A 24,288-nucleotide genomic window follows, 5' to 3' on the forward strand; every position below is an offset into this window, starting at 1 on the left:
TGTTTATTTTACAGAACTGATCTCCGCATCATTGCAATGAAACTTTCAATCAACTTGAATATTTAAAGTACCTCAATAAAAAAAAATACAGATTTTTTATTATTTCTTATTTTATTGTTTTATTATTAATTATATTTTTATAAGGACACATGTTTACTTCTTATTGAAATAATTTTTTATCCAGATAGAAAATCACCGTCAAATTTTTTTTACTACTTTCAAGTGCAATATAAAACAATCTAATTTTTTCATAACTTTTTTCGTGTTAATAAACGTCCTGTACATCTTTAAAGTAACCGATGTTATTCTCTGCTTCATTGATAGAAAAACGAGTCGCCGGTCTCTCACCAGTACATATTTTCAAGGCACAAAACAGCATTGTTCGTCCGAACAAATGGCCACCGGCAAATATATATACGTATATATATGTATTTATATAATATAGATATAGTGTCACTTAATCTCGTCCAGATAATACTCTCGCGGAACTGAGTACGATCATTTCTCACAGCCTTTTTTTTCTTTTCTTCTTTTTCCAGGAGTGTCCCGAGGGAGTAGTGCACGAGGACTCGTTCAAGGACATTTACGCGAAATTCTTCCCGCACGGCAGTGAGTTCCAATTAAATAACAGCCCACGTTTTTGCGTAATTAGTTAATGGCCACCCCTCATGCGAATTGCAGACTCCAGTCTCTACGCCCACTACGTGTTCAAGGCCTTCGATGTTAATTGCAACGGGGCCATCAGCTTCAGGGTAATTACGTCTCTCTCTCTCTCTCTCTCTCTCTCTCTCTTATGTAATGTATAGTCTTTTCATTAATTTTAAATTGACCGATATGTCCGCCCCGGCGTGTGTCTTCGTTCTCGAATGACACGAGACGTGCAATGTGTTCTAGCTCGTTTTTCGAAATGTGTCCCGTATCTTTGGTGCGCGAGAAAATTTTCTTTGGCGTGTGTCGAGCTCCTAAACGAGTTATTGCGTGTAAAGTACACCTATCGACAAAACGATTACTCGGAAAAATGTTGAAGTCACTTTTAATTTTTTCTTCTTTTTTTTGCACACTTAAGCGAATGTCAATTGCACGAAATATATTTTTAGAGAATAAAAAGCATGTGTATTTTATTCAGAGGAGCTATTTATTCGGATAGTGTCTCCGCCATTAACGATTAACCGCAGGCTAATAATAAATTACCGAGCGGAAATGATAGACGAGCGTGCGATGGCCGGGCCGTTCGATTGGAGCGTGAAATAACTTGTACATGAATTCTGAATCAAGTGCATTATTACCGTCAACCATACGGTCGAGGTTTAATCTAATTTTGCTCATACCTAATTCAGGCCGTGTTTAATTCGCTGCGTATTTTATGCCACGATTTCGGCCGACATTGACGCGCAGATGAAATGCGGACGCGTCGAATCTCGGTGGTAAATTTCGGCGAGCGGAACGCAAATGCCGATGCATTTATGCGGGCGGGCGATGCACATCCGCGTTTCGCGATAATGGCACGGCACGCGAACGGAGCGGCTCGGTCCGCCGATCGACAAGCCGGGAGACTACCGCCAATTGAGCAGGTCGGATGAATAATTAATCGTTTTTACGATAAACGCGAAATACGCTGGTATGTATCGTATACGGCGCTACATACAAGCAAATATCCCTACGAAGCGTTCTCTCTCTCTCTCTCTCTCTCTCTCTCTCTTTCTCTATCTCACGGGGCGGTTGATCATCCGTCATTCCGCGCGAATGTTGCGCGTTCACTCGCGCGCACAGAGAATTTATTGCGGTCGCGAGTAAGGTAGCTTGATGCCGAGCATCAGCATGCGGTATTAAAGCTTTCAGTGGTCCAACGCGGTACTCGCGTGGGACATGAACTCGGATATGATTGAGATACGTGGTCTTGTCATTTTATTGGACTAATTTCCCTCGCCGATGCATCGCGATATACGCTACTTTTTTCTGCATAATTAATTTTTTTATTGCCCATCCGTGAATAATTTTGTAACTGCATATAAATTGCTGTAATTATTTAATCAATATAAGCAGTAAATTGCTTTGATTATATAATTTATATATAAATTATAAATATATAATAATTATAAACATTATTGAATAGGGTGTCACAGATCACTCGTACATTCTTTTTAAAATTTAAGGGAACATGATATTTTTTATTATAGATTTGGATTAATTTAAAAAAAAAACTTTTATCTCGAATTTTTTTAAATACTTACATTAACTTTTAATGGAGGATGTATAGGACATTTGTTATATCATAAAACATAAAAAAAATTATGAAAAAAACGTAGAGATTGTTTTATATTACGTTTGAAAAAAATTGGCGGCGATTTTCTATCTGGATAAAAAGTTATTTCAATAAGAAGTAGATGTGTTCTAATAAAAAATATAATTATTATAGTAATAAAACAATAAAATAAGAAATAATAAAAAATCTGTATTTTTTTATTGAAGTACTTTAAATATTCAAGTTGATTTAAGGTTTCATTGCGATATTGGGATCAGTTCTGTAAAATAAACAAAATTTATTTATTTATTTACAAAATAACTAAACAGACAATTACAAAACTTTAAATATATTATCTTGAACACTTAAAGTACTTACACAAAAAATTGAGATTTTTCGTCATTTTGTAAAAAAATAATTTAATTTTTAATATCAAGTAGAGTAAATAATCTATAAAAGTGCTATTTAATAAAAATACAGTCTTATTCATACAACTTTTATGTAGAAAGTTAATTTGAAGTGTAAATTCTGTTCACTTTGCAAGGACCATATGTCCGATACATCCTTGCGTTTTTCACTTATTTTTATTTTTAAGATTGATTCAACTTAACGGAGATTTTTCTAAAAAAAAATGTTTGAGACAAAAGTTTCTTATTTATTTATATGTTATCCGAATCTGGAATAAAAAGTACGTGTTACATTTAAAAAATTTAATATCCGATCTGAGTAGTCCATTTTTAGTCGAAAGTGGAAAATTTTATTATTCGATAGAGTGTACCTGATTTATCAAATTTTTGTTGGGAATTTTTGATAAAAATCATTTCTCTTTATTTTAAAAGGTCTATACAAGTGGTCTCGAACATACCGTATATGTAATTTATAAAATAATTATATTGCTGTTAACAGTGTAGAAATTGTAATAAATTTTTTTTTTTATTTTTAAAGGATATTTACTACAACCAATTTGAGCAATTCAATTTAAATTTAAATTTACAAACTATCATTTTATTCTCAAAAGTTATATCGTTATTGCAATTATATAATTTAAAAGTGCATTGTTACACTATTATAATATTTTTACATGTTGAATTACCATACATTCTACAATTTCTTACAATTTATTTTATGACGCGAAAATGTCAACGAGCGTTTATCTTGAAGAAATATGTAGTTAACTTTCTTTGTAGTTTTCTACTTTGCTCGCGTCTCTCTCTTTTTTTACATCCATTCATCGTCCGAAGTGTTTCTCGTCGCGAAATTTTATCTCAATTCTCGTGGAATTCACCGAGTGGACGAGATCTCGACGCGACGCGACGCGACGCGACGCACGGACGAGATTTGTTTGGAAGGAAGCGCATTGTTGTTCCATCGCGCTCCGTATTAAAGTCGCGACTTTAGACAATCCCGGGGATTGCAGGACCTCCTCGTGACGCTGTCGACCCTGCTGCGCGGCAGCATTTATGAGAAATTGAGATGGACCTTCAAGCTTTACGACATAAATGGGGACGGCTGCATCACCAGGGGCGAATTGGGCGAAGTCGTGACGGCGGTACACGAGCTCATGGGCAAGCGGCATCACGCCGAGGAGGAGAGGAAGGCGAGGGAACAGTTGGACAGGGTCTTTAAGAAACTCGATCTCAACCAGGACGGTGTTATCACGATCGAGGAGTTTATCGAGAGTTGTTTGAAGGTACGTGTGGCCGTGAAACAACTACGAGCGATCAAGTAGATGGAAAGTATACAGGGTGTCCCCCTACACCGCCTCGCGCCGCTCCCTTCTCTCTCTCTCTCTCTCTCTCTCTCTATAGACTTTGCGGGATTGATGTACGACTGATGTACTCTTTTCTCCAATAGCCTCTGCTATCGGCGTGTCACACGTGCGCTATTACATCGATCGGTTATTTTAATAATAACTTTAGTTTGTTTAGTGTCTGAATAGAAGAAGGCATATAGAACTAGTGAACTTGGGACACTCTGTATGCACTCCCTTCGCAAATGAATGCCAAGTTCCTCGAGACGTAGGTATATACGAAATGTCCCAGATCTCTGCCGGCTGTTCTTTCAACCTCTATAGTCTCAGCTCGCAGTTGGAACCAGACTTGGAACGATTCCTTCTTTTTTCTTTCTTTCTTTTTTTTAAAATTAACTTGCATAATTTTCCGTGTTACACATCTCGATAATTAACTGTCGAATTATACATGTATATTCCGGCTGGCGTAATGTCCCCTTTTGCAATTTTAGCCGAGAAATGCGATTTTATCTGCTTATAGCCGTGGAAATTTAATTTAGCGGAGTCACTCGACTCTCGTAGACTGAATATCTTCGTAATTAGGCTGTCATCAAAGTGCTCATGTCGCCGTAAGGATTTACCGCGTAATATATTCGCAGCGTGACGCCTCGTACTCGCGCGAGTCTTGCCACGCAAATACACGGGAAACATGCAAATATCGCGCAAACAATAAGTGCACGTGAGGCACGCGGAATGCAAGGAACAAAAATAAGGACGCCGGAGATTAATCGATGTTTACCGAGCTTGCGCGAGCCCGTTTGTAGTTCGTTGAGCGCTTTCGCGCGAAATAATATTCCAATCTGCGGCGAAGCAATATTCGCGACTCGCGCTATAAACCGACGCTGAAACTTCCCTTTTCGCGGGAAGAAAGTAGACAAACGAGGAGTTGATGTGTACTTGACGCAGGACGATGTGATCACACGGTCGCTGGCGATGTTCGACTGCGCGCTTTGATCTCCGGCTAAGGACGAGCCTCCAGCAGCAGCAGCAGCAGCAGCAGCGGCGGCGGCGGTCACCGCGACGCCGCCGACGCCGCTCTCGACGACAACGTTCTCGCAATCCCTGTCCCCGTCGCCGCCGCCGCCGTCCTATTCCCTGCTGCCGCCTATCCCGCCGCCTCTGCCCTCTCAACCGCCGCCCGGTTACACCGTCCAGGATCAGGAGCTCTATCTACTCCTGGCCGCCCACTGGTGGAACCAACCGGAGGCGCCGCTCTTTTGTTGAAGGTAAATCGCCGAAGCTACATTTTCCGATACTTCCTAAATCGTCGAGAGCTTTCCTATACTCTCCTTCTCGAGCGAGATAGGCGCGCGCGTTCTCCTCGAATATAGATATAGCTCTCGTGAAAATCGAGGATATCGGAATAGCTAGGGGAATGCGGAGCTCGCCAATTCAGCGACCGAGCTCTCTCGACCATGTGGAAGACAATTTCTTCACCACGAAAACTCGTTGGGAGCGGGAAATCTTCGTTGAATCCTTTTTGATGTTAGGGTAACTTTTCGGTATATATGCCGCAATTATCGGAAAATCAATTTCTTGAGTATTATTTGTAATCAAAGTATGAATTAATGCCGTGAGAGCCAACACAACGTGTTCGTGTGAGAATTAATGTAATTAACGAGCAATTATTATTACAGACGTTTCGATCCTCTGGTGGAACGAAGTAATAATTTTACACCGAGGATGATGATCCAAACTAGAGGATCGAAACGTCTGTAATAATAATTGCTTGTTAATTAGGTTAATTCTCGCACGAACGTCTTGTGTTGACTCTCGCGACATTAATTTTGATTTACTTCTTCAGAGCCTTTCCTAGTTTAATTATTTGTAATATTTAAGTTAAATAAATTATACCGATGAAAACTTTGTATTGTCTATTGCTGTAAAAAAAAAAATTAGAAATACAAAATATTAATTTTCTTAAATTTGAAAAAAAAAACTACATATCAAAAGGAATAGGATATGTGGCTTCTCGTGGGACAATCGCGCTGGACAAAGAATACAAAAGCCGAGCACTTGTATTTTGCTCTACTTCATCCTTTTCTATCCCTCTACACGGAACAACCACTTTAATAGCGAAATCGATTGGACTGTGCGCACTGATGCACATTAAAGCCGTTGTAAACTGATCTAAGTGTAGAAGTGAAATCCAAATATTTCGCATGATAAAATACACGTTTTATCGAACAACACAGTAAAGCGTATTGAAGATTTCGCGATTTAACCCGTTTATACATTTATGTTAAGCACACATCTTTGCGTTGATTTGTGTGCGACGGTTTTAATGTGCGCCAGTGCGCACCAGTGCATCCAGTCGAATTCGCTGTGAGTCTTTTACACTCCCTTCAGTGAGAATAATTATTTTACGTAATCGTTGTGCTACTTACTACGTTGACAAGTTGACTCAGTTTAAATTAGAAATTGAAATCGCAAAATTATAATATAATATAAAGATGCGTAATAAAGAAGTGATTGCGAGCAAATTATCTTCACTCCTTCTAACTGACTTCCGTAGCGTAAACCCTCGGCGTAAATACCGGAATTATCCTACTTCAGATCGAGTATCAGATTAAATGTTAAAAAACGTACTTAAGTAATCGAGAAGCGATCTTTCGTTGTCAATTTTTATTCGAAGCGACTTTAATCTTTTTTTTTTTTTATATATTTTCTCGAATTATTTCTTCAAAATCTTTTTTTCTCTTAGATCAAACTCTCTCTTATGGTTTAAGGTCTTGATCTTCCTCTTTTAGGGCAACGCGATAACACGGCTCCTAGCGACGTAGAATAGCAATCGAGGTCTAAATCTGTGGAATCGTAGAGCGGATTCCCCGGCATCCTGTTACCACCGTTCGTTCTGCGAAACATCGCGCGAGCAGCACGGTATGCAAGATGTTGCCCATATTCTCGCCGACTAACGGAGCTTATAGCGAAGACTCAGCCGTTTCGATAACAACACGCGGAACACGCGGAGTCCGTCGCTTTACCAACGAACGAGACAACATCTTGCGGCGATCGATCCCGCGACGATGATCGCCGAATATTTTGGCAACATCGCGGAACCAACACTTGTCCGTCGATCTCTTGGCAAGAATCGAGCGGAGTTGCGAGAACCTTTTGATCTAAGGTCGAACCGTGTATTAATATACGAAGTAGGTACCTGGAACTTCTCCGTTACAACCTTGGATGCACTTGAATGCGAAGAAGGGCGCTCTTGAAAATAAAGAGACGTTCTTGCGATTGAAGAGCCGGCCGAGGGTTCGGGAAGGAGATACACGAGCGGCTTCTTCCTTTCTGCGAATTGTCGCGATCGAAGATCCCGCGACCGAAGAACCTGGTATCGCGAAAACTCGTGCCAAATTTTGTGGGATTTTCAGACGACGAAGGAAACGGCGGAGAAGGTGCTATGCGTGGCTGTGAGTCGGAAATTGCGGCACGAAAACGAGGATCCTAAATTGTTCCGAAAATAAAAAAGAAAAAAAAAAGAAGAGATTATTTATAGGTCACCCGGATGTCGCATCCAGTTTCGGGCGTTCGCGTTATCCACACGATTCTGTTTCTACGGTAGGTGCTAAAGACAACGTATCAACCTAACGAAATCGATCGCACGTCTTCGCTAGGAGCACTCTCGCGACTTACGGGATCGTGCGTGGTTCATTTGGAAACACACATTTTCCTCCCGTATTCGACTGCATCTCTTGCCCCTAAGTATGATAAGAAAGCTTCGCGCTGTCACGTCGTTAAAAGGAAAAAAAAAGAAGAGAGAGAAAAGTATCCGCCGCGTTGAGAGATCACAACCTGAATTTCCCTCGTTGTAGATTACCGTTCTATTCGGAAGAAAAATCACGTTATATTTTGCTTTAAAAAAAAGAAAGAGAGAGAAATGTATCACATGGTTGTATGCACACAGGGTACGTCTCGCCGTTTTACCGCGTTGTCTCACGGCGGCGATCGCTTCTCAGATAATTCGGGGACCCTGTATAACGTAATACACGCGAATTGACTTTTTCTAGCGTCTCTATCTCTCATCATTTGATTCGGGCACTCCGCATAATCGTCATGCTCGTCAATCTCTCGACATTCTCCGCGGCTACCGACCGTTTATTACGATCGCACGGTCGCGACGATTGTGTATCGCGTACGCGGCGAGAATGATTTATACGTGTCGGCGTGGCCATGCGTCTCGGTCTCCCTCGATTAAATTGTTAGCCGCGCACGATCGTTGACGATCGTAGATATCGTACGACACATACGTACATACTTTTCGTTGGTAGGTTCCGTAATTCGCCCCCTTTTCTAGTCTCAATCGATTCTAACGAGTCCCGCGCAGGCATTCAATATTTCTGCCAACAACTTTTTCGATACGCAAAACACATGCCCGTGTCCAAGCGAAACAATAAGTCATCGCGATGACATCGAAATGACGTCCAAGTGAACATGATTGTTAAGGGTCACCTTTCGATCGATCACGATTCATTTTAACATCGTTTCCGACGTTAACGTATAAATCTGTTCCGCTTGGGCGGGTTAGCTTGCTTACACAGAGTAACTTTTCATGTCCCCCGAGGAAAATAAATTTTATTTTTGGTTCCCTTAATTTTTTGGGGGGAGAGGAAGTAATAAAGCAAATACGATATAATAATTGTTTCAATAATTTATGAATAATTATTGTATACACAAGAAGTATATAAAATGCTGTTTACATTTATTAATACTGCATAAATGAAAATAATTACTTTAATTGCTCTTTCTGACTTTATTTCAGTAAATTTATCGATTATATTACATCATCGTAATTAATATCTTTAACGATATTATATTTAATTAAAATTATAGAAATGATAATTGTTTTTATGGCTATTCATTTAAAATAATTTCTTAATTTTATTTCACTAAAGTTTCTCTTATACGAAGCAGTAGAAACGGCAATAGTGAGAAATGTTCTGAAAGCGAGCATTGTTATTCGGATATAATTTAATTAAACAAAAGTCATGAAGGGAGAGCCTGTGAAATACCATACGGAATTGCTGTTTGAACGTTTTGTATTAATATCGAGGCTTCAAACTTGAGAGCATGGCGATAAAATTTTTAATTAATTTTTTGTAATTTGTAACAATCAGTTCCACTTCAGGACTTCTTCTTCGTCCTGGATTTCAGGGGGTTTGCGCTCCTGTTGCCTCGTTAGTGCTTGCTTATTAGCAAAATTTACAAACCCTCCCGATCTACGATAAGTTTTCTCTTTTGCTGCTAGCACAGCGGAACATATCCGCTGATACTTATCGAAAAAGTACTTTTGGTCTTATCAATCCGCGTTTCCCCGATCTCTTCTCTTTTCTTAGTGATATATCTTCCGCTATATCTGCCATTCAATCGTATCACCGAGATTGAAGCACTGACAAGAGATATTGATCGCCTGCGGACTCCTTGTAAGCGTTCATAGCGTGTAACATGTAGGTGTATGTGCGTGAGGCATCGATTTTCTAATGTATCCGTTATTGCGAGTCTGTAGGCGTGCGAGCGTGCGGGCATACGTCAGACTAGCCGAGTAGCGGAAGCCTGAGCGGCGATTATGGATTATCAAAATCGATCACAATGAAACACCAAAGCTACCGTAGTTAGCTGTTACTTAAGTATAAACGAGAATAATAATATAGTACGATTTATATATATATATACATATACGTAATTAAGGATAAATTTGCGATTAAGTGCGCGGTCGTCGGACGCGACTAGGCGATCGGAGAAAATTCAGTTCGTTCTCGGTAAAAAAAAAATGCACACACTCGTCGATATCAGTGTCGGAGAAAAATTGAACTAGGTTTAACAGAAATATTTAATTCAACAAAGAGCATGTATTTATAAAAAATAATTTCAAAAACATATTTTTTGTGTAACTTAAAAAAAAATAAATGGTATTTAACATTTGTATGGACATTTAGTTGAAATAAGATATTTATTTTTACATTTCAAACTGTCATGCATAAGCTTTCTCTACTTTCTATTACTTATTTTTTTTTTTTACAATCTCAGATTAGACTCCGAATTGACAATACACAATCAATATGTTTCTTGTGACATCTAACAAAGAAGTATTGTTAATACAACGAATATCGTAGCAGCAAAAATGTACCAACTACGGGACAATTAAGTATGAGAACAATAACTGGGTCAAATAATTTTTTTTATACGTCATCACTTACAGTTATATTGTTTATATCAATTATTGAGAAAGACCAAATTAAATAGTTCGAAACGTTCGTCATTTGAAGATTGTGATCTATCATTAGTTTATAATTGAGTAATATGAACAATTGTTACCAATGAGATCAAGTTAGGCTTTTGAGCTCCTTATAATTATTGTTAAATTGATTAATTCAATAAGAGCCTGAATAATAAATTATTGTTATTTAAATTATTTTTTGTATTCTCAAGAATACAAAATAAAGTAGAAAACAGTAAATAGATAATAGAAAACAGAGAAACGTTTCGCCGCGTTCTAATACTTATAAATAAATAATCTGAAATAATCCACATCATATTTTTGGCTTGTTTATTTGGTCTGTTTCTGTTTCGTATTTTTTTTTAAATACAGAAAATTTATTTATCCATGACATACTCAGATGTAAAATAAATATTTTATTTTCAGTAAATGTATATATAAATATTAAATACTCCATTTGCTTTTTTTGTTACATTTACAAAATATTATTTATTTTAGACAGTATTTTGTTATATGTATTTTAAATAAATATTTCTATTTCAACTATTTTTTTTTCTCCAGCACTACTGATCGATGCACTCTATGCAGACAAACGCGGTTAATGCGCGATCACGATTTACACGTACCCCTTTGAAGTATCGTCTGTCACCGTTGGTGGTTCGCATCAAGCCAGATCTCTAGGCTCGTCGTTGATCGGTCGTCGCGATCGCGTATACTCGTCGCACGTGAAGAGCAGTTGTCAGTCGCAGGACTTTCCTCCCGGGGAGGAAGTATCGTCACTGAGCGACGGGAACGAGCACTTTCGCCGCGGTGGCTTCCACGAGAATCGCGCACGTGTTGCTAGGCTACGCTCTGGACGCGTACGTTTCTATAACGACTAATCAACGACTTATAATAACGGCGGGATCGCAGCTTCTACATATACCGCGGTCGGGCGTGGCGGGACAACTTAATTTGAATTATGCTGAATCTACATAAGACCCAGGGTCTCGAGCGCGCGTGGAAGATACAATTAATCATCATTGGAAACTAAAAACATTTAAGTACTCATTAAGATTTGGGTAAGAGATTGCGAACAAATTGCGCTTCAACAAGTCAAAATAAACATGTAAAAATGTTCGAGCTTTAAATTCGAACGGTTTGAAGTGCTATTGATCGATTGGAAGATTCGATTGTTCAAGTCTTGATCGAATCGACCGAAAATAATTGCAAATAAAAAAAAGTAAGCTCTTGTTCGTTGCATTTTAGATCTGCAGAGATCAGGTGTAACGATGAGATATCGAACAGGTACGTTCTTTATGTTGGAACGGTCTGAACAATTTAAGGTTCGATCTTGAAATTCGTGTTGATTGACCGAAAATTTCGATATATGAAAATTTCAAGCGTTATTAAATATCTCTCTCGGATTCGAAGGCGTGAAGACATTCATAAAATATGATTCAAATGGCTCCGCGAGGAATGATGAATGGTTTCCTTCTTCCTTCCTTTTCTCCTTGTTTTTCCTCAATGATCTCTCCCTAATTCCCTTTACAATCCCTTTGTGTTCCTCTCACTGTCCTATATAGAGATGCCGCACCTCGAGTCTATAATCGCATTCAGCGGAAGCTAAGAAGCTATCGTCATCGGATGTCATCATCAGGAACCGAACTTAAAACGAGGGTATACAACGCCGGCCATTAATTTGCGAACGCTTACTGAAAGTTATAAAAGAAAAAAAAAATAAAGAAAAAAGAAGAAACTGCCGATTTATAGGAGCTTCTTTCAACGTCAAACACTCTTCTCAGAGACGCGCGAGCGTTGAGTTTCGTCGGAAGAAAATTTATTCGATGCACAAAATAGATTAAGTAGATTGCTCTCACATCGGACATCGTCTACTCCGTAAGCGTTGTCACATTAATGGCCCCCTTTATAAAAAAAAGGATCGAAGGATATAATTAAAATAAAGGAAGAACAGTCTAGCGACATTAACGCGCGCGATCAACGGTGCAAAACCGCTGCGATTATCTCGCCAGGATAACTATCGACGGAAGAGTCATATTCTTTAGGGTATACGAAGCGTGTCGTATCTTTTTAAATCGGAGTGATTAATGCCATCCCGCGACCTCGAAATGTTAGACGTCGATTCGATCGAGCGGGATCGCGTTGATCGCTTCAGCTTGAAGATAACGATGCGCATTTATTATATATATCTTCCTATGGTCTCGTGTCGATGTATATTTATACATATTGTAGCGTTAGCCACGGAGATATGTATAATCGAGCATAATTTTTTTTTGTTTTTTTTTCTTTTTCTGGAGAAATACCTAAACGTTAAATCTCTGCCAGCATGTTGATTGATATTCAATGTGCGCCGTAAAATGTTAACATAAATCGAAGAACCCGCGGGCACGCGTTTTCAAATATCGAGCCGAACTTTTCTAATGGACTTTTGCTATATCTTTCCCATACTATTTCGGAATTGATTCAATTGCAGGAATGAGCAAACATCGGGACAAATTGGCACCTCCCTTTGCTTTTTTACGTATCGCAACGGAAGACTATCTACTGTACCTATGCGCATAAATTGTACAAACACGGGATACCGTATATTTTTTATAAATTTTGTTATCTCTTGCGAGCACGCGAATATTCGCGAAAAACCTTTCTCTACATGCAGATTTCGTGCAATGATCAGTAATTTTTGCTGATTGCAATCCGATATTGAAAAGAAGAAAAGCACAAAAATTCCTAAGAAAATATTCAAAAGCATAGAATAAAAATAATCACACCAATTCCTAAAAAATGTTTATAAGTAAATACAGATACGTGATTTTGATTTGAAATTTGAATATAATCGATCGCGCGTCACATTTAATGTTTAACAGTTGATAAAACATGTCTACGAATTATAAACCGAAAGATCTTAACATCTTGCACAAAGCAAAGTTAATTGAAATCTATTTGCTTCTAACTGATGTATACTATAACAGAGTCTCGAAGTAAATTGTGAAATGTTCCTAGAAAGATAAAGCTTTATTGTCAAGTGCTGGATATACTTAATGGTGAATCATTAAAAGTGAGAATAAAAAGAAATCCACAAGTTATTTAGAGATTATTGGTTTTAATGAAACTTCATATTTCGCACGAACTAACAGAATCGTTGAATTTGCAAAATATCTTTTGACTGTAATATATCTCTCTTAGAAGCTAAAAATAAGAATGTGTTACACCCTATTTTTACAAATCTGTTAATATTTATATTTTTAATAAATTACTATTTGTATTTTTAACACATTAATATTTAAATAAATTAAATAATTTTTTCATTATTTTAAAAATAGGTGTAATGCATCTTTAAATTCTGTCGAGGCTAATACGAAGAATATAATAAATCGAAATATAATACAATCGATTACAAAATACATTTAAAAGTCAACACTTAATTCGCAACGTTGATGATATTTTTGGACAGTTCTTTAAAACGTGCGTTAAAGTAATGTCATATCGCTGGCTCGATTGCGTGCATTAAAAAAAAAATACTGATTTTTAATTTTGTGGGTACGTTTAGGAGATCTTTGGCTATCGAGAATCATGGACGATTGGACAAAGAGTGCGAAACAAATCGAATCAATTACGATAATTCCGAAAGACACGAGACAAGAAAAAATATGCGAGGAGGGGGTGGGGGTGGGGGGGGCTACAGCTAGAAATCTAGCTAAGCGGCAACCTAGTCAATTTATTAAGATTTAGAAGACGTTAGATCTACCGTACGATATTGTAAAAATTGCGTGGCTTTAAACTTAAATATTGTCGAAGTATTATTATTACTAGTCATTATCTCTTTCCTTCTCTCTCAATCACTAAGTGAGGGACAGTTTTAGCGTGCGCGGAGATAGTCCCCATCCCGTTACGTGCGCTTAACGGCGTTTGTAAACGTGATAGTCACATAAATGCGCGTAAATTAGTCAACAGGATCTATCGGACGGAAACCACATCGATATTCGAGCGAATAATTATTTCGACGTTTGAATCTATTTGCACTGATTGTCGCGCCTGATAATATAATTACATATAACATAGTTATGTAATTTTATATATTTTGTTACATGTATTATGACGCAGTACTATAATTGTAATTATATGAGCAATTATATTATCCATTTATATGATTTATCGTGTAAAAAAAAATCGGTGAACTTAACTTGAGAAAGAGCGAAGAAAATTAATATTATAAGAACATTGGACACCGTCCAGATTTTAATTTGTCTCCATCGTTTTCTAGTGTCTGTCGTAATTTTTGTTGGCATGCGACAAGGACCGAATATCGAAATAATTTTACTAGAAATTGCATACCGTACATACTTTTTTATAATATTGGTATTCTAAAAATTTTTAATACCGATATGAAATAATACTGGTATATAACCGAAATTTTTTTTATAATACTGGTATACATGTAATTTTTCGGTAATACTGGTGTTATATCAGTATAACTCATACAGAACATTATTTTATATAAGAACGTTTGCAAATATTTTTTATAGTCATTTCGAGTAATGACTTGTAAATGTGTATAGTATATTAGACTTAAAAATTAACAAAAGTCACGACAAGAGTTATAATTTCATATTTATTTAGCTTTAAATTTATGATAATATTGATATTATTTTGTATAAAATTGGGGAAAATATCAACGAATTCAATATATGAATATTTTTCTTATGATTCTAAAAAAATATAGTAAAACGGTTTTGCTGATATCTTTGTGATTTCTATGTATTTCTGTATCATTTCTTTTTTGTAATTTTTAAAAAATATGAATTAAAACTGTATTATAAATTAAAATGATTTCTGACAATATCGATGTTTAATAATACTGACATAATATCGAAAAATTAGATGTACACTGGTATTAGGTCATACCAGTATTATTTACGCCATATCAATCGGTTTTTATTTCGGTTATTACGTAAAATCGAAAAAATACCGCTATATTATCGGTATTTTTTATGTTCGTTGTTTTTAATCCATGGTACGAGAAAACAAACAGTACAGAGAATTATTTTTCACGGATTATTCGAGTGTAGAAATACGTTGAAGCTCGAATGTCGGAATGGCTTTCGAATAATACACTAATATTGCTCGTGAAAAGGATGTCACAGTTTATTAAAATAGTTAATCGTTGCGTATATCACTGGTTATATTAGAGACGATACAATTGTTGAGCTTGGAAGCACTTTTTTATAGTGAAATCACAGTTAGAGTTATACGATCGATTAGCGAGATCCTTCCTTGGGCTCGGATCTGTTATTCTTTATAGTGATAATACAAAAATACATTACTACAGTGATTATATGCAGAATGCATTAATTATATCTCATACTGCCAATCTGTAAATCATCATACGTAGTTTCTAATTAATGACATCGATAGGTAAATCTCTAGTTAATGATTACGATAGATGGGGACAGGTTTCTTTTGGAACACTTTAACGAATCGTCGAAACCAATTCGCGCGAGTATGCGTTTTGTTTCAGTTTTTCAAGCGAATTTAACTTTTTAAACGGCACGCATTTGCACAGATTTTGAAATTATCTCTATTAACAATTTTCTTTCTTTCGAAACAAGAGACATTACGAAAAATAATTAGATTGAATCTTTTTGTGTATCTTTCTTGAAACTAATTAAATAGTTTTTTGTAAAAAGATAGATGCGCCCCCTTATATCTCGAAAGCCCTCGCAAGTGCTTCGTGAATAATTTATAGTCGGTTTGGTAAAAAACTCAGTATTGGTAAAACTCACACAAAGACAGATTAAAAATTATTAGAAATTATTTATGGAAATTACAATCACACGTTCACGTTCGTAGTAATTTATGCGAAACGCCAAGACCGTTTAGAAATTATTCTAATCACCATTGTGATAGTAATAGATTTTATAGTATAACGTAAAAGAAGTCATTCGAGAGTTACAGTGTTTTAGTTTTAACTTTAGTTTTAGAAACGAGGAGCAAACATCAAATTACATCACACGCACAAGGTCCAGAATTTAAATACCGACGTAGCTTAATATATTTAGTGCTTTTAAATGATAAAATGAGTTATCGTACCAAAACGAAAAGAGCACTTTTATCATGATTTTATCGTAACGTTATTCGTTCGTCATTTCATAAAGGTAATTGAAATCAATGATAACTATTTAATTTTATTCATTTTAATGGATTCTAACTGGTGGAATGTCATTGCAGATAAATTTCAATTGTCGTTATGTATGTAGATGTATGTGAATAATCGAAAAAGTATGTCATTGTTTATTCTTATTTAATCAGCACAAACTTTGCTGCTTGAAACGGTGAAAATCATCGTTATTAGGTTTATCCAATTCTTTCAAAGCGTTATTGGATTTGTCACATAGATCAATTAACCGTGTGACATAGATGCACGACGTGCAAATCACGACTGCAAGTTAATTACTTTACTGGTGCAATTCAATAGTCTTTTTGATTGTCCCGGCGCGTAAAATCGATTCGTTTTTCAATCAAATCGTAACGAGTAGAAGCGAGAATGGTGTTCCTGTGTTATCATTCTAATTATATCTTAAGGCGATTAGATTTACAGACAAAAAAGAGAATGCAATAAGCGAAATATCATTGTATTGTTAGCAATTTTCCACACTGGGGTGGTAATATCAATAAATGTTAAATATATCAAATTAAAGATCCCGTCTTCCTGACTTTCCCATCAGACATTTATGAATGCGAAAAACAATTTAAATATAAAAATTAATATACAATAAATAACATAAGTATAGCTATAATAGAAAATAAACATTCATATCTTTCTCTCGTTTTTTTTTTTTTATTAGAATAATACTTAGAATAGACTTATACAATAGCTCATATGTGCAAAAATTGTTACAAAATTTACAATTTCTTTTTATTACAAGTGCTTCGAAAATACTTGATATTGCCCTGATTGACCAATCAAAACAAAGAATTTTATGAATTGATCAATCAAAATTCGAAGCATTCGTCAAGTAGATTGCATGTTAAGTAAATAAAATACATGACTTGACTTTAGTTTTTGCAGTTCAAGAAATATATACATGCAGTCGAAAAAAATTACATCACTTTGTAGTGCATCAGTTACAACCATTTAGAAGTCTCGAAAGATTGTACGCCTTCAGCTCTCAGTCGATTAAGAATAGGTCGATATATATCTGGTGTGAAAGGCAGCACCATTCCACGTTGCTGAATTTCACCTAAATAAAATCGGATTATGAGAAAATAAACGGATGATATTACGTTTCATTTATGAATTAAATTAATATGTAAATTATAAATCATTTAGATAAATATGTTTTTCTTATAAACTTGTAATTTACATCGGTTTATGTTTTTTTTTTAAGTTTTCAGAATTTAATTTATTTTTTATATAATTTAATCTTTTACATGTGTAGTATTAAATATTTTTCTCAGCAATATAAAAATTCTCTGCACGATAAGAAAATATAGCCAATAAGTGGTAATTTTAAATTATACGAAGAATATCGAAAGAAGGCTACGAACCGTCTAGAATCATTTTGACGGCGATAGCCGTGGGATAGCCGACAGTACGCGCCATTGCAGACTGTCCAGAGGCGTCTCCATAAAGCACCAAGTTGATCCCTCTGGATTCTCTCCTGTTATCCGGCCAAAGTATACCTACGTCGTGCCTCAGTATCACGAGGTCGCGTTCGGTTTTCTCGTAATAGAGCTTCTTCGACAAGTAATGTGTAAGCGTGTCGAGAGGAGTGTTCATTTTCAAGACCAGGTCCTCTTCCAGGAGCCCCAGTTGTTCGATACTTTTCACGCGCTCCCACGAGTTCACCCTTTCCGCTAATTTCTGCTTCAGGTTCCCGTAGAAGATATTGTCGTTCGCCAGACCGAGCAAGTTGCACACTAACACTCGCTGAAATTTAAGTAATCGAGATAGGTCGATATTTTCTTTGTTTCTGAAATATTCGCGTGGAAAACTAAAAACTGCACGCACCCAGGTGATGTCTGGCCCGTTCGGGTGTAAAATTGGATGTGGATTCGGATCGATCAGACCGAGCAATTGCAGGCCCAGTATGGTATCTGAGAATCCTTTGAATCTGAGCGTACCACGCAGCATGGTGCTCGCATTTTGTAAACCATAATAATCCCTATATATCGTGCTATCACGATTGGGGAAGCCTTCCAAGGCGAAACCTGGAAGGAAGTCCAAGTCCTGCACCGCAGACATCAAATCGCCGCCTCCAGCGATTTCCACTTCCTATAAAGAAAAAAATCTTTTTACTACTTTTTTAAATATGCCTTTTTTAAATAAATCCTGTTTGACTTGATAAAGGATCGTTTCTTATCGAAATGAATCGTTTCTTATAGATATGAGAAAAAAAAATTGACGGCTCACCTGACCCTCATGAAGGTATTTCGCTGGCGCCAAGGTGTTTAGCAGTGCGCCTCGTGGGGACCAACTAAATTTATACCTCAGAGGATTGTCGGAACACTCCGGCGCGGGCAAGCCGCCGCACCACGAGACGAAGGACTCTATTTTGCCACCTGCTTGTCTCACATCATCGAAACACTCGATCGCCAAAAGATGATCGATGCCCGGGTCTAATCCGACTTCATTTAGCACAGTGACGCCAGCTTCTTGGGCTCTGTCCAAAAAACGAGATTTTGATTCAGTCGATATTTTAGACGAGCACGTTTAATCTCTCTCTCTCTCTCTCTCTCTCTCTCTCTATTAAACTATACTTTACATACATCTATTTTTAATGGATTCTAATCAAAAAGCAATCATAAGCGATGAAAGAATAGATTTAATAATTCCAGAAATTGGAAGATTTTCTTAAATGTATTCGTTACGTTGAAACAAGTAAAAAAACCCTCTTAAGCAAGTCTCTAATGGTGCATTTCAGAATACGTAAATTCATCAATATCGATGCTTACTCTTCGTGCAACGCTTTTACATCTTTGTTCATATAGCTCGCTGTTACTAGGTGATTCTTGTTTTCTATACAAGCTTTGGCAATGACGTGATGCAGCGAATACGGTAGAAGGGAGACGACCACGTTCGCCGATTTTATCACGTCGTGCAACGTGTCGGGACGATCCAGGACGTTCAAGAAGACTGGCTCCACACCGGGGAACCGATTGGCCAACGCGTCAGCCTCGTCCTTCAACTGTGACGCTACCACCAGCCTAATATTTTTATCTCTATGCAAATACTCGACCAAGGGCGCGGAAACGTATCCGGCGCCGAGGACGACCACCTGTTGACATAGACAAACAAAATTGTGATTCCGTAATATTGTTAATATTTCAGCATCACTTTAGATTATACCACTAGACTCCGGAGATTGAAATCGTTCTCAATTGCCAGTAATACTTTTGCTACATTTTACAATAAATGTTTCGGAGCAGATATAAACGTCAAAATTACAGAATTTTTCATCACGTTGAATTGTTCTCTAATTTTAAAAGTAAATTATAAGAAGCAAAAAATATAAAAAAAATATAGAAAAAATATAAGGATATTATAAAGCAAAAGAGAACGTTTTACCGTTTTGCTTTGCTCTTCTCCATTATCGGCTTTGTGCCTGCTGCGTTGATTGAGTTGTCTGAGTTCTTGGATGTACTCGAAATTGGATGTCAATTTTCCGTTGGACGCAATAATGGCACCGTACACGGCAGGGCTGAAGTTATGCTCATCCAGTGGCTTTTTCGCGTCCGACTGTATGATGTCCAAAGCGTACGGATACAAAAGATTACCGAAGAAATCCGTTGCTTCCTTAGGCAGTTGCGTGGGCATATTGTCAATTGAGCAAACTAGCACGCCAGGACCTTTGAAGGATTTCGTGTCCTTGTTGCGGTCCGCATCGTACAGACAAAATGGCGTGTCGATCGTCGTGCATTCGTTCATGAATCTTGCATGCAAATTAATAATAGTATACAAATTAATAATCTAATTATTATAAAAACAAATTAAATTGAAGAATACAATCCATGTAGTAATTATTTAACTAATTTAAAAAACCTTACAATTAAAAAAATATATAAGTGCTAATAATTCGTACTAATACTAACATCCGTAAAATAAATCTGTAATTATAAACTAATAATGATGAATAAATTATTTTATAATCACATAATTATGATTGTAACTGATAAGTTATTACAGGTTTTTACAGCCTTTGAAGGCTATATTTTCTCCAATTCTTAACAAAGCTACACGAGTACACGTACTCGATGCTGCCGCCCGGATCCGCGGATATATCGCAGATACCGAGCATCCTGTGCGGCAAAGCGGGCGCACCGACGCTTATCGGCAGCCATGGTGTATTAGCGGGTCTGAGGAGGTATTTCGCATCCGGTATCGTCAACAACTTCGGCGAATCCACCGCCCAGTATATGCCGTTGATGATCACCGAGGCGTACGGAGCTATTTTTTTGCTGAAAGTGGAGATGTACAACTCCGGATGTTGGTCATACTCCTCGGGATCGAAACCGCCGCCCTCCTTCCTCTCCAGGTGATGCCTGCGCCGCACCTCACAACCGTATATCTTCGTCGTATCTGGAACGATTTGAAGAAGATATAGATACCGTACACTGATAAGATGAGACACCGTTGTGATAAATATTTTTGTTTACTCTAAAATGACGATAGATTTAATAAGCAAAGAATTTTATCGCTGAAAAAAGGAAAGGAAAATATGCAGTGACGCAAAAGTGGCGTAAAAGATTAAGACACGCCTCCCCATCATGAAAACTCTCAAGAGCACAATGTACAGAGCGTTACAAGAATGCTTAATTAGATAATGATCATAATCATTCTATTTTACTAATGACAATATAAATTATACCGTACCCTAAAAAAATTCCATATCTAATATTAAAAAAATTTTTTTTTATATATTAAATTTATGAAGATTTTCAAAAAAATACCTTGAACTTTCTCTAATTTTTCATGAATTTTTTCTTTCTTCGGAAATTATAGAATGAGAAATTTTAGAATATTTCAGAATTTACGTATATAAAGATTTTTAGAAACAGCGTAGCTTTCGAAAAATATTTCAATTTGTATAAAAAAATTTTCCAAACGTATGTTATAAATAATATATGAATATATTATAGAATTATACAGAATTTCTGAAAAGTTGTATGAAGAATTCTAAGAAAAATTTTAATCATAAAAATACGCTAATAATCTTCTGCAATTTGAAGAACGCTGTAAATTGCTAGGATGCGGGTCAAGAGAGAAAGATAAGTTTCGGCTTGAAATCTCTGAGTTCAGATGATGATTACGATGTTTGCGAGAGGGCTCGACGACTTAAGGTGATAAGATGTTTCGCGAGTTGCGAAACGTTAGCGACAACGAGTTGCAACATACCGCCGTGCTCGGCGACTTTCCGCAACATTTCGGGCGGCACGTATTCGTGGGGCAACTCTTGGAAGACCTCCTGGCCACCCTGGCTAACGTTACCGCTGCCCGTGAAGACGAAGGTCAACGGGCCGATAGACTTCGGCATGGCGCCCAGCGCGATTTCGTATCCTGCGCCGCGGATCGCCTGGCGTGCCATAGCTGAATCCCGATAATTGTGAGCCGGTCCTATGTGCTGCGTCAAACGATTATTGCGATTAATTTTGTTCTAATGCTGTGTATTCATATTTTCTAAAAAGTCGCAAAGACTTAGCAAGTCAGCATATCTTATTGGTTTCTTATGTGTGAATCTTGATAACTCTTATCATAGTTATCATATTACATTAGTTTATTTTTTCCACTACTGAAGGAGAACGCGCGTATAGAATAAACAAATTTTATCGATTAGAAAATGCTTAATGCTCTCTTATTGATGATTTAATGATCATCACGAGATGACATAACTTTGACGAAATTTTTACAAAGATAAGATAGAAATGGGAAAATAAATTAGTTTAAAGAAAAATTATATAGAGGAAAAAAAATATTCCTCAATTCTCTTCGATTAAATAAAAAAATTGTTTCTCGGAATATAACGCATATAAACTTTTTTAATCGTTACATTTGAAATGAAAGTAAAATTATCCCGAGATAAAAATTATCAACATGAACGTCTCAGTGTAATGTTTCATTGAATGAATTCAATGGAAATTTTAACGTATCACTCAGTTCATTTCAAATTCCAAAAATTACTGGAATATTTATAATTATTTTTAGAATGTATAAGTGTGTACCATGAATGGAGTATGATGACCCAAGGCTAACAGTCTCAAGCCCAAACCGTGAAGTATGTTCACCATACCAGCGACACCGGCATATTTGCCGAAAGCCACCACCCTCTGGCCATTCGCGTCTGTAAGTTTCTCGTAGTCCAGCAGACGTATATTCTTCTCCAGGATCGCGTCCAGGAGAGCCATATTACTCTCCTGTGCCTTGATAGTGTGCGAGAACAAACAGTACGTCTTGTTAGGTATCAACTGGTCCACAGGTACCTGCTTCACGCCGAAGATGACGGAGGCTGAGCTGATGTCCTCTTGCAGCAGGGCACCAGCAGCCTGGTAGGCTTGGGCGGGATAAGCCCTTCGGTTGCTGGGCTGCACGATCACCTTTACACCTGATCTGACTAGGCGGCGAACGTTCGCCGGGGCTAACGGTGCTCTTCTCTCCCATACTGACTGATCCTCCCGTCTTATAGCTATTATTTTGCCCTTAAGGTTCTAAAATGATTTGAAGGTTGAATAAGTTTCACAATATATATTTTTTAACTCAATTAAGTTAAAGTTAATGGCTTATAAAATTAATTTAGTTACGTTGCATAAACATGAAATTGATTCAGTTAAAAGTTGCATTAAGATTAAATTAAAAATTTAATCTTAATGCAACTTTTAACTAAATCAGTTTCTTGTTTAAATCTTTGTTTATATAATTAAAAATTTAGTTTATTTATATACAACAAATTATATTATGTAATTTATTTATATTAGCAACAATCTTGCACAGCTCTTTAGCCCTCTTTTAGCATTGTTATTGACTTTTTTTTAAATCTGAAGTTTATAATTGATATTGTTAACTTTTAGTTGTTTAAAATTAATAACTTTTTAAATTTATTATTTAATTTTTAATTTTTTAAACAGTTACTCTCCAACGATGCGATAGTTTGTCAAAAAAACCTGCTCACTTTTTGTTATTGATTTTAAAAAAAAATCATTCGAACGTTTTGAAAAAAAATGAAAAAGAGTAAACAATTTCTTTTTAATTTAAAAGCCAGTTCCGAAAATTAAGGAAAATTTAGTTCTCTAATCGAATGACCTTCTATCAACTTTTTTTTAATGTCCATTTATTTTTTTACAAAACTCGGAGATGTCCGACGTCGGCGCGATTGATTAAACGGATCGAAATTATGCCACGTGGAGTACATTATTTTCTAAATATAATTGGATGCTTACACTTATACATCTGGCGTTATGGGTAACAGCACGAGTCGCAGCGGTCAGTAAAAGACGTGATTCACGTCCATCCTTGATCAATCCTAACATCCGCATCACACCTTGGTAGATGCTGATTTAGCGGCAGTGTGAAGGTCGCCGTTGTCGGAGGGAGAGCCAAGAGAAACTCACCAGTTGAAACCGATTCGCGGTGATCGCGTCGACTGGAATAATGCGAATCTCGCGCCTGTGCGTTTTGAACCGTGTCGACAATACGCTATTATGTCTTCGTACTACACTGTGACAGATGTATTTGTTCGTACTGTTTGGGATCAATGGAAATGTCGGAAAGTATTACAAAATCGTCGATAAGCTCGGAGCCACGCTCTTATCGCGTGACCCTCTGACCAACGTACTGGCTGTACCATTGAAAGGAGCTTACGGTGTAGCCCGGAAAAAAACCATTTTTTTTCTCGTACGCGTTTATCGCCACCGCTCTGATAATGACGACACGCGCGCACTAATAAATGCATAATCGTGAACAATAGACTTGTCAAGCGTGTGATGCTAGTGCCCGATATTCGTCTTAATCACTTTATTTGTAAAGATCATGGAGTTGAATTGAAAGAATGT

At 36.9% G+C, this 24,288-nt stretch overlaps 2 protein-coding genes across 3 annotated transcripts in view; one reads left to right on the top strand and one right to left on the bottom strand.

Moving 5' to 3' along the window:
* Positions 1-19,135, top strand: part of LOC105196125 (Kv channel-interacting protein 1) — an 83,679-nt gene extending 64,544 nt beyond the window's left edge. Inside the window, exons 3-7 of one of the 2 annotated variants that reach the window (XM_026135078.2) lie at positions 540-609; positions 682-752; positions 3,660-3,932; positions 4,938-5,257; positions 18,631-19,135. In XM_026135078.2, the coding sequence (XP_025990863.1) occupies positions 540-609; positions 682-752; positions 3,660-3,932; positions 4,938-4,985 (462 nt within the window). In that variant the 3' untranslated portion in view covers positions 4,986-5,257; positions 18,631-19,135. Of the gene's footprint in view, positions 1-539; positions 610-681; positions 753-3,659; positions 3,933-4,937; positions 5,258-6,781; positions 16,938-18,630 lie in introns of those variants that run through there. The other variant, XM_026135077.2, reaches the window with a different exon arrangement.
* On the bottom strand, positions 16,473-24,151 carry LOC105196134 (alpha-aminoadipic semialdehyde synthase, mitochondrial). Its single transcript, XM_011161899.3, has 10 exons — positions 23,677-24,151; positions 22,465-22,947; positions 21,641-21,866; positions 20,497-20,824; positions 19,814-20,177; positions 19,201-19,523; positions 18,659-18,908; positions 18,257-18,520; positions 17,794-18,175; positions 16,473-17,486 (listed from the first exon to the last, which is right to left on the bottom strand). The coding sequence occupies exons 1-10, from the start codon at positions 23,770-23,772 to the stop codon at positions 17,371-17,373; spliced, it is 2,832 nt and encodes a 943-aa protein (XP_011160201.1). The 5' UTR covers positions 23,773-24,151; the 3' UTR covers positions 16,473-17,370.
* Positions 24,152-24,288: the final 137 nt, after the last annotated feature.

This window comes from Solenopsis invicta, chromosome 8 (genome assembly GCF_016802725.1).
Source record: "Solenopsis invicta isolate M01_SB chromosome 8, UNIL_Sinv_3.0, whole genome shotgun sequence".
Lineage (NCBI taxonomy): Eukaryota > Metazoa > Arthropoda > Insecta > Hymenoptera > Formicidae > Solenopsis > Solenopsis invicta.